This window comes from Melanaphis sacchari, unplaced genomic scaffold (genome assembly GCF_002803265.2).
Source record: "Melanaphis sacchari strain LSU unplaced genomic scaffold, SCAv2.0 Contig11_pilon_pilon, whole genome shotgun sequence".
Taxonomy (NCBI): domain Eukaryota; kingdom Metazoa; phylum Arthropoda; class Insecta; order Hemiptera; family Aphididae; genus Melanaphis; species Melanaphis sacchari.
In genome coordinates, this window is record NW_020270469.1 from 1,615,065 (window position 1) to 1,627,236 (window position 12,172).

General features: G+C 23.9%; 1 protein-coding gene across 1 annotated transcript in view; it reads left to right on the top strand.

The window, feature by feature from the left end:
- LOC112604389 (rhodopsin-like) overlaps positions 1 to 12,172 on the top strand; it is a 57,565-nt gene that overhangs the window by 33,685 nt on the left and 11,708 nt on the right. Inside the window, exons 6-10 of the mRNA XM_025353411.1 lie at positions 5,503 to 5,648; positions 7,161 to 7,437; positions 8,205 to 8,422; positions 11,356 to 11,648; positions 11,749 to 11,870. Coding sequence (XP_025209196.1) covers positions 5,503 to 5,648; positions 7,161 to 7,437; positions 8,205 to 8,422; positions 11,356 to 11,648; positions 11,749 to 11,870 — 1,056 coding nt within the window. The remainder of the gene's footprint in view (positions 1 to 5,502; positions 5,649 to 7,160; positions 7,438 to 8,204; positions 8,423 to 11,355; positions 11,649 to 11,748; positions 11,871 to 12,172) is intronic.

The following is a 12,172-nucleotide window of genomic DNA, read 5'->3' on the forward strand; positions in this document are numbered from 1 at the left end:
GTACCTAAATAATTTTTTGTATACCAACCAACATTTTATCGCATTTGGTTAGGAACTGTAATTTGTATAATAGTCGTCTATTTATATTAATTTAGCAAAAACCATTATAAATACGTTGATGATGTAAAAATGTATACGTGTGTACAATAGAAAATACAGAAAAATTTTCTCATCGTAATCGTGTGATGAACATACAAAATACCATAGCATAATTGGTATTTTATAATAAATATAAAATATAAAAGTGTAATAAAGATTTACAAAAACATTAATCAACAAATATTATAACTTTAGTAGTCTTATACTGAAGTTATATTTTCTTTATATGAACTATTATTTCATAGTTATTAAGTTTATAATATATAACTTGAAAAGCCAATGCATAATAAATAAAATATTGTCATGCTTTTATCTTACTTTAATTTAAATAGCTAAATATTTTAGCTTTGAATATTTTTATGGCAATTTTTCGAAAGTATAAATCATCAACCCGATCAAGTAGTTATAAAACAAATGTATTACATGTATAAACTCATAATTTATAAGGGTTTAATATTATTTGATAATATATCATTAGTTGACGTTTTGGTGTTTACGAGGGTAATTCAAACTGTAGAACAAACATTTGAAACAAACAATTGGTTACTTTATATACTAGTACATCTTCTATAGGTTAAAACTATTATTACACCTTTTAATGTGATTGTTTTATTTTTAGATAAAATTATGTTAAAATGACTTATGAAAACTTAAAAATAAAAATAATATAATTAAAATTTCAAAAACTTAAAAATTAACAAATTTGTATTTATATTTACTTAAAAACATTATTCAAAGACGGTCATGAAATGTTTATTTCGTTAAAGAATTATTAATACGTGTATAACATTTTTCATCTGATGTTAAGTCTTGTATTATATTATATTATCAATTTATTTTTTTAATAAAAAATTTTCTTTGAATCTTTTTTAGGAACTAGATATATTATAATATATGATGTATTTATTTTCTATAAAATTCTAAATACGCAATTAAAATATTATAATATTATACTGTGTCAAAATCGTACTATCCAAGTATCATTAACTATATTTTATGTTGGTAGGTATATACTATTATATTTATTATTATCGCTTCTCGATTCGGTAATATATTAAAATACCAGAAACCTATGGTGAAAATAAAAAAAATTTGTTTTACACAATAAACAATACAACCTGCACATTTCGTGAATATAACAATTAATGACAATACACTTGTGTCATTTTTATTTAAACCCGCATGAAGAGGTGACCATAGAGCCTGAAAACAAGTATTCAAGTAAATAACAACTACGAATATATCAAACATTACTGTAAACTGTAAATGTATCTAACACTGTCATCCATAATAGAAATATTTTTATTTTAACAATACCAATAAGGCATTAAAAAGAAGTTGCACGGAAAACTTTAAAAACTAAAAGATAACTTAAGGATCAATATCGAAATCATAAAGAATCCGCGCAATGTCACAATAGTTGTACATATAATTATTATGATTTAAAGCAAAGCTAATGAAATTCCATAATATAATATTTATTACTTTTTGTTTTTTTAATTTTTTTTATCGGAATATGTTTTCTTAATAGTAAATAAGTATAAAATGGTACTATAACAGCTAACTTTATTGATTAAAAATGAAATAAAAATGAAATAAAAATTAATAATATTAATTATTTATTTAAAAATCACAAATCATTATTAATTTTAACGATCAGACGTCTTAAGTAAAAAAATCTAAATCTTTTTTTGAAAGAGAAAAGTAAATTTAGACTCTGAACTGTACGAATTACCTTTAGTCAAAATGCTTCAATCTTTGATTTTAAGAGTTGCTTCTTGTATTGTAGGTACTAAATAATTATAGCTTTAAAGTTACAGCAGTATTCCAAACTTTATTTTATTTTATTTTTTTTTATCCAGCAGAAGTTTATAGTATAAATGCATTCCATTAAAAATATATATGATGTAAGAACAAAAAAAATATAATCCAAGATAGTTTTACAAAATTGGGAATTTTAAACTTCTAGGTTAATATTATATTTTGAATTGGTAAAATATATTAATGTCATTAAACAAACATTTATTTTTATAGTACTTATAATAGTGTCTGAATGACGTATAAGAAATTTGATTTAAACTTGAAAATAATTTCAAACATTTTTCACCAACTAACAAATTAATATTGTCATTAATACCTAATTGATTTATATGAGCTTACTTTCTCTAGAAAATTAGTTAATTAGTTACTTTTTCTTAAACTTACTTTACCAAATTTTAAAATATAATGGATTCTATTGTTGGGTTTTATTTAATATATAAATTCTCAGATGCTTAAATTCAGATTGCGTTTGTACTCGTATGTCGATCGTAAATTTATAGATGTGGCACTTGCTGAATTTAATATATTATAAAAACCATATAGAATTTATTCATGATGCGAAAATTTCCACGTCGTTTCTATTAGGTTATGAAAAATATTTAAAATAAATTACTCTGAGATGATTTTAGAGCAAAAATACAGATGTTATAAAAACAATAAATTCACCATTTTCTTGTCTATCCCATTTTTTATTATAAAATATAGACTTAGCGTAAATGCAGAGAAATATATTTAACACGAATAATACAATAATTAAGACCAATTAAAAATTTGTTATTTAAATTAGATTATAATTTTCTGAAGTATCTATTTAAAAAAATTTCAAATCCATAATTGACTATATCCTCAAGAATCTCGAAACTACTTCGATTCTTTATAATGACGTATTTTCATTCGAAACACGTCTGATTTTTTATCAATTTAATGGTTTGAATATCAATTTTAATTTTCTACTACATTGATTCAACGATTTTTTCTATGTTTTAAGCACATTATTTTATTAAAGTTATCTATAGTAATATCTATTAGTGTTATATTATAATATAATTAATTAAAATTATTTTATCTATTGCAACTTCTTTATTTTAAATAACAACTTGTAACTTAATAAATATTTCAAATTAAAATAGACGATTATAGTGGAAGCTATTCCACTGATTGAGTTATAATAATAATGTTAGTTGATTTAAATAATAATTATTTAAAACTTACATTGAACAATAATAATTGTATACTGTCAATATTTGTGATTTGTATTAGAACTCTATTTCATGAAAATAAAAATAAAACTCTAATGTATACAGGGTGGAAAATAATTTTGATTTCCCAAATTATACTTAAATTTACTATACCTTATTTAAGGAGTATAATATTTAAAAAAAATCTTGACATTTTTTAGTACAACTAAACATGTTTAATTTGATGATAAATAAAAATGCCTACTATAAATTTGATAAGTATAGTTATTATAAGAATTTATATGTGTCATATTTTTGCACTTTAGTAGTTCTGATAATACCTTGAGTACCAAATTTAAAAAAATTGTTTGAGAAATAGTTTTAAGGTAAAATTTTCTGTAAGCCTGTGTTATTTATATAGATCGAAAGTAATTATTTGTTATCATAGAGTATAAATATATCTATAATTTTATACTTATTTAGGTTGATCATATAACATGTAAAGTAAGCATAAAAAGTGTTTCATGATATTAAGCAGGGGTAACCTGCGGTATACGTACTTTTCGCAATGCACTTGATATTATTTAATGGTGCACTAGTGTCAGATATAATATCATGTATAATTTATTATTACGAAATAAGCACATAAATGTTAATTTTTATGGCACAATCTTAATTTTCTTTTATTATTTGGCACAATATAAAAAAGTATTGGCTACCTTGATACAGAAATTAAAAATACCACATAATTTTGTTTGTATAGACTTTTTAATATCTTAAGGACTTATTTTACAATTTTAACTGCAAAAATCATCTTTTAGTTCAAATTTAGACGTTTTCTAGATAATTTTGAAAAAATAAAGAATAATTATTGCCAAAATCAAAAAGATTGTAAATTAGAAATTTTCTCTCATACTTTTCAACTAACATCGAAATAAATTGAAATAAGTAAATATACACAGATTTTCTATTTCCCCGGATATGCCCCGCAATTAAGATGTTTTTAATAGTATTTAGCTACCTTTACATAATATACTCTTCTAAGATAAGAAAATATTGATTCAGATCTAAAATCATTAGCATTAGTTATTTTTAAAAATACAGCTTATAAAAATATTCTTTTTATATATATTATTTTCGAGTTTTTTTGTGCATATTTAAGTACCTTCAATGAATACTTTGAAAAAATAAAAATTTTTAAATTGGAATATTATATTTACATTATAAATCATTTTACATAAATTGTACTTAAGTTATTTGTACCGTAATAATCGATTTAAATTCTGTTATAACTTATAGTATCTACTTTAAGTTTATAATAGAACTCTAAATGTTGATCACAATAATCAGATCTATTTAAGCACTAAACTATTTTTTAATGAAAATTAAAAAAAAATTTCAATTTTTTAGTTAAAACTAAATTAGTATTGATGATAATGTATATGATTAAGTATCTTAGTGTACCTACAAGTAAACAATTACTAGCTGTAAATTATTCAATTACATGTCTAGACATATACGTATGATTCATAACTGAGTAATATTAGTGCAACTTGTTTATTATAGTGTACTTACTTACGTCTTACATTCATATTAATATAATTTAAAACTCCTATTTTACGTAATTCATTTTAATTGATTGTGTTATTGAACTTGTAATTTAATATGTACGGACTACAAACCAAATAACTCAACGACAGACAATATACGACACGTATATTTATTTTATGTTGGGTAATTTAAAAATATTAAACCAAATTTCAAATTTCAATTGTGATACTATTTTTACCAGTGTATAAATTATACCACTCCTCAAAACGTACAAAGCATACATTTGATATAACAATAATATTAGGTTTGTATATCAATTATAATAATTGATTATGCACCATATTTATGGTAAAACAAATCATGAGAAACGTATAAAATCTCTGTCTATATTATTATAAATTATGATAGTATCAAATAACTCCCATTCAAAAAATATGTATAATGCATTTTATATTGTTTATTCTAGACGAAGAACACCTATTACAAAAATATATCGAGGAATACATTTTTATGTCTGATTATTTGATTGTTTATATTATTTTAAGCTTAATGAATTATGAATATAATGATAATAGATCATTTATAATTTGTAAATCATTTAATAGGAACGGTCTAACATTAAAAATAACATCCTATTTTTGTAATAGGTATTCTTCATCTAAAAGCATTTGAAAAAAAATGAATTTATCTCAACATTACCATTGTAAGTTTTGTGATATTTATTATTCGCTGCAAGACAAAAAAGGGCGGGTAGCGAAAAGTAGATATAAGATTTAATAATATAATACATTCATATTATGTAACACTATCTGAAATCGAAAATAAATTATTTACCATGCTCGTTGTTTTCCAGGATGCACAATTTATGCTTTCGGAGTGGGACAATTTGGTTTGGTTTCAATTGTCACTCTTTCAACCATAGCAATTGAAAGATATCTAGTGATCACTGCGAAACCAGTATCAGGATCTTGGAAGTTAACGCGACAGGGTGCAACGAAAGTGAGTGACACACTACACGATACACACTATACCGTGGATACATTAATATATTGAAGTTGTTACCATGTTTTTATTTCAGACAATTTGTATTTATTGAATAATATAGTGCATGTATTAAATAACTGTGAGGCACACAAACGATTAGTACATTTTTTAGCACATAATTAACCTAATATTAAAAAAATTATATAATTTAGTAACTGTACACATTGTACAAGACGGTTACTAATGCACTTATGTTCATTCTGGCGTGAGTGCGAATCAAATATGCAATCAGTAAACTAAGACTATTATTTTTTAAAGCTTCTGCCCATCTCACAGTATGCTGCCCACCACCGTTATTTGTACAACTTTACAATAGGCATATAATACATATGATTATTATAGAATACTTTATTCATATTTATGACGAATAACTTCAACTAATTAGGTATAGTAAAATATAATCAATGTTTTAAAACGCTTGTATTGTAATTTTATAGTAGGAATATTTTTAACTGATAATAGTTATATTATTATTTATTTTTTATCTCTAAAATTATAACATTTTATTTTTATTTTATATTATAATTTTGGTAGACCAAATTTTTAAACCATGAATTAATAGCGAGTTTTTTTATATTTCCTAAAACCAAATCATGTCTCGTAAATACCAGTAAATAAACTCTTATTATGTATTATTTAAAGTCTAGTGGTTATTATATAAATATATTGAATATAGGTAGGTTCCTATTGATTCATTATAATGCATTTATAATACTTTTATAATATATAAGCCCAGTATAATATATATAATTATTTGGACTGTTTATTAGGACTGTACTTATAAGACTCAAATAACTTTTAGAAGATCGTAAAAGTTAAATTTTAGTATTCTAATAAAATACTATATTCACATTAAAAGAAAATTAAATTTTTCGAAAATAATCAACTAATTTACAAATTTTAAGATTTGATTAGAATTTCTGTGCAAAGTGTGCACACGTTAACACATTTTAAAATTGTTACCTAATTGTAATAATTTAATTTAATAATGAAAAAAAATAATAATGTGCAAAAATAAAATGAATAAAAAAATCTTCATTTATTTTTATAATTAATTCCCCCCCCTCCACCATAGAAAAATATCTAGGAGCGCCCATGACTGTAGTCCAAGTTGAACAACCCAACTTTCACATTAAAAGGAAAACATTTGCTGTACAATATGTTTTTTAATTTTTTATATATTTACTTATACAAAAAAAGCTTATATCATTTGAAAATTCATTATTATTTTTATTTTTCAAACTGTACTGATATCGAAAAAAATAAAAATAATATAGCACAATTCAAATTTCTCCTCTTTCTAGTGTAAAAATTTGGTTGCTTAACCTAAACTACAGTCTGAGTGGTTCTTACCCGCGTAGGTTAAAACAGGTAATAAAAACAGACTTCAGGCGATAATAACCATTGCTGTTGAAGTCTATAAAAAAAAATAATAATGAATGCATTTATACTTTGTTTTATTTTTAGGTGTGCACATTTGTATGGATATACTGTTTATCAATAACGTTACCACCGATTTTCGGTTGGTCAAAATATGTATTGGAAGGATTCGAAACATCATGCTCATGGGACTATACAACCAGAACCGTTTCAAATCGGTTATTTTACATTTATATGCTATTGCTCGGATTCGTTTTGCCAGTCTCGATCATTGCATATTGCTATATATTCATTATTGTGTCAATACTTGATCACAATAAAGAAATGGCCGATTGTAATAGTAATGTCGCATCTTTGGGCACAGGTTAGTGAAATAGTGATTTTATTTACACGGAACAATAACATAGTATTATTTTAACAAATCAGACAAAATAATATATACATATTATTAGATATTTTTTAGACAATATTACTACTTTACTAATTGATAGTTATAACACAGTAATAATTGTTAGATTAAATAATCAATAAATAGAAAAATTTTTGTTTAAATAAAATTTAAAAAATCTAAATGGATTCTTTATAAAACTTTATAAATACTTCTTTTTACAAGAGAAAAATAAAATATAATTAGATATTGTAAATAAAATATATTTCCCACTATTCTTAGGACTCGTTTTGGTATTCGAATATCTTATAAACGATTAACCGTACGATCACGGTACCAATTATTTTAAATTGTTTAACTATATAGGTATAATTGTATAAATCACACGATAGACTGAGTTATGTCGATTTAGAGAGATAAAATTATTTGCTGATTGTGACAATGAAATAACCTGTGACTAACATTTCTATAACTATTTGAAATCTAATCACATATTATACGTTTAATATTTTATTAAATATAAGTATTATGCAAAAACTTTAAAAATTGTAAATTATAAACGAAAATTACATTTTTTTAAATTTAAATCTAAGACAAATATAATTCAAATCTGGTGTTCAATCATTAATTATCTATACATATAACGTTTGTATAATAATAATTATGCGTATCCCAAAGTAGGCACGATATTTTTTTTAAATTACAATGTAATACTTTACTTATTAAACATTTGTATTTTACAGAAAGTTGGGATTACAGATTAGCATTAAACGTCACCAGACGAGGTCAAGCAGTACCTATTCGATCTGCATTAAGAACATCTTATATAATCTTAATCCTTATTGGATTGTTTATAGCGTCTTGGACTCCATATGCTGTTGTTACGTTTTTTGGTCAATTTGGAGATAGCCAAACAAAGATAGAGCCATGGATTTCTGCTCTTCCAGCCATATGTGCTAAGGTTTGTTATATAATTTTATACTTACTTACTAATACTTCAAAACTCATCTATGACGCTTTATTGATTATTATCGTTACCTATTTATTTATTAGATATTTCAACTGTGTAACAAAACATATTATTTTATAAAATATAACAATATAATTAGTTAATTAAATTCAAAATTCAATAATATTATATTATATACCTATTTATGTTTTTTTTTTTTTTTTTAATTCGTTCAATATTATTTAAAATATTGTGTACGAATGTTTAATATAAAACTAATCGTAATACTTTTTTATATAGGTATATTTAACTACAAATACCTAATATCTAAAACATCTAAAAACTCCATATTTACATTAATTAATAATTATTTAACCGAACTTTGCCAATTATTATCTGATTATCTAAACACGATAATTTATCGAAGTTGAAAAGTTAATATTTGAAATTATAATACAACAATAGCTTGAGGCGTTGTGAGAGAATTTAAATGAGCGATCTCCACCAAACCTCTTATTTTAGTAACTATGTTAAGTTAGATTAATAAATAATACTGGATAATTTAAATATAAGTATCAGAAATACAAAATTTAATTTTATGTTCCTATTATTGAATATTGATATTTATTTTAAAAAAAATCGAATTAATTCTAAATTAATTTTGTTATAAAATATCTTAATATTCATAATAAGTATAACATATAATGTTTAAATTAAATAATTTAAAAGTAATATAAGAGTTCAAATTAATACTAATAAGAAAAATACCAAGTAGTTTAAGACTTACATTATAAATAATAATATATTAATATTGATACAAAATGCGGACAAGGGTACTTATTTATATTTTTTTAAATAAAAGTGTTACAATAAATACCATAACTTTTAACTCTCTTACAGATCAATTTAACGAATAAATGCATTTCATTTTTTTTTTTTTTTTTAATTCTATAACTTTATACTTTTATACATAAAAATACATATATGGCTAAGTTCTTTTTAGTGTTTTAAGTGTTTTGATTTATATTTAACTCAAAGCTATAACATACTTTTAAACTATAGTTTCCAGTATTGTGTTAATGCTCATATTTATCGTTTTGTTTTTACTCAAATTTAAAAATATACAAAAAATAATTATTGATAAATAGATTCATTTAACAATAAAATTAATCTATTTACTAAATTAAAACTAAAATATTAAATGACCTAACGTAATCCGCTACAAGTTCTTTAATTGATTCATTAAGTATTATATTTTAAAATGAACAAACTATTTATTTGTTTATCATTTTTAAATTTCTCTCGTATGAATTATGAATTTATTATGAAGATAATATCAACAATAGATTGAATAATATATTAAATAATTTAATACACAATATGACAATACAAAAACAATAACTTTAATTTTATTAATAATAAATTATGATTAACTTTTAACTAATTATTATAATATAACAGCTAAATTAGCATAGTTTCTAGTTCAAAAAATAATAATTAAATCATACTCTTATTAATTACTATAAATTATTACACTATAATAGGTATAATATTACATTCATTAAGTTATTGTGTGTAATCGTAAATATGTATATTTCAAGCATAACTATCATTTGTATGAATAAAAGTTTAATTTAAATCAATATATTTTTATGCAAGCGTACTACTTGCATAATAAATGAAAACCTACTATGAATTTATACTGCAAATCAATTTAATTATACTGTGATTATTCTATTTGTGAGTTAGTTGAGCTAATATCGAGTTGTTAAAATTTTAGTAATTCAAAAGTAGTGGTATAACTTTTAATAACATTACTCAGTGCTTAAAACCAAAACTCAATTTAACATCATTTATTTCCACGTAGTTAATTTATTCACAAATTGTTTTACGAGTATTTAGTTTCATTATACAATCTAAATAATTTAAAATTTTAAAGGACTGCACTAGTAATATTTTTTACTTTTAGACCCATGTTATGAACCTATATAAAGTTATATTAAACTTAAATTTTAAACCCGTCGAAAACTAGAGACTGTTTGATAATTCATTCATTGCCATAAGGTAGACAATAATATAGGTACCTATAAGATATTTAAGAAAAAATAACACGCTACGTATCGTTTTATTTTAATGTTTCGTATCACTTATTATTTACTTTATTCAATTACCTACCTACCTACTATACGATTTATTGTTGGAATTCAAGTCATTTATTCGCTCAACCCCAGCGAAGATTATGAATTCCTTCGTCTGATTGATATATTATAAAATAACATATAAAGTAAACAATTTTAAACACAATTTATTCCCCTCCCTCCTTAAAAAAATATAAATATTTAAATATACTCATCCGATAATTTAAATGACTACTTATAACACGTAGTAAACACCCAGTTATTCATAATTTATTTTTTGTTTACTATGAATTTCAACAAATAGCCATTTCAAACAACATAACTAAATTCAGATTTAATGTATTAATTACAAGAGTTATGTTGTTTATAAACATATTATACGATACGCGTCAGCTAAACATTTACAATTATTTGTTTTTACTCTGATATTTTAACTTTTATCATCACATTAGCTATCCTGTTTTTAATTACTGGTAAATATTCTCATTTCAACTTAAATATTTAATTTATACATCATTTTTTTTTATTTACCGCATCGTTTTTATTTGCATACTTTCTTAGCGTAGTAGTTGAAAATCTTATAGCTATCAGATATTCCAATTAAGAGACCACATATTAGCAGTATATAGTTTATTATTGAAACCGCGTGTAACATATTTTTTTATTATTTTTACTCGTCATAATGACTATTATTCAAAAACTTTAAAAACTTATAACATTGGGTGAATTTTGTCAGTCTTCACGCTTTCGAATAATTATTACAATTATCTAATGCGTACTATATAATATTATGTCATATATCTGCAGGCGTCTGTAGTGTATAATCCCATAGTATACGGCCTCTCTCATCCGCATTTCCGTTCATCGATCCGGAACTACATATCGGGCTGTACGACGGTAGGCCACAGCCACACGGAACTCTGCACCCCGGGACGCAACCATCGGTTAGTAACGAACAAAAGTCTGAACCGATTTGCTTTGCTCACTGGACAGGATAAGAATCGTACAAATGTCGTCGAGTTAAAGTGTGTACGTCATCGGAGAGTGCCACCTGACTCGAATTCGATTTGCGTGGACTACTACAGTGAACCCGACTGCCGGCAAGTAAAACAAAAACCGAACATCATAGCACAATTATTTTTACTTTCAAAGTCTATTGTGTTTAAAGTTTTATTGTAATAATATGTTTTCAAACTGTAGGAGCCTAACGCTGACGATGGAACCAAACCGGGGTTCAGCGATCATCAAAATTGACAAGGTACCATTTAAAGTCGTCATGTCCACTATCAGAAGTAAAAGCGTCAACGGAAAAATAAACACAAGTAAGTGAATTTCCGTCAACGTTATTTATGGTTTTTTTTACCTACTGATTGATATTTACAAATAATTCTTACTACTATATCTAATTCATATTATTAAGCCTGTGGTCAGACCATATTGCAACGATTTTATTGTTTATTTTTATTTTTAAAATCTTATTGTCTCAGTTATTGACTGTGCTACAACCACTACGGCGCTACCAGTGCACTTTGTGCGGGATACTTATTATTCAGCCATAACCGTGTTCCATTTGTACCATGTTAAACATTATCTTTATATTCACAAAATAAAATAACAATATTTG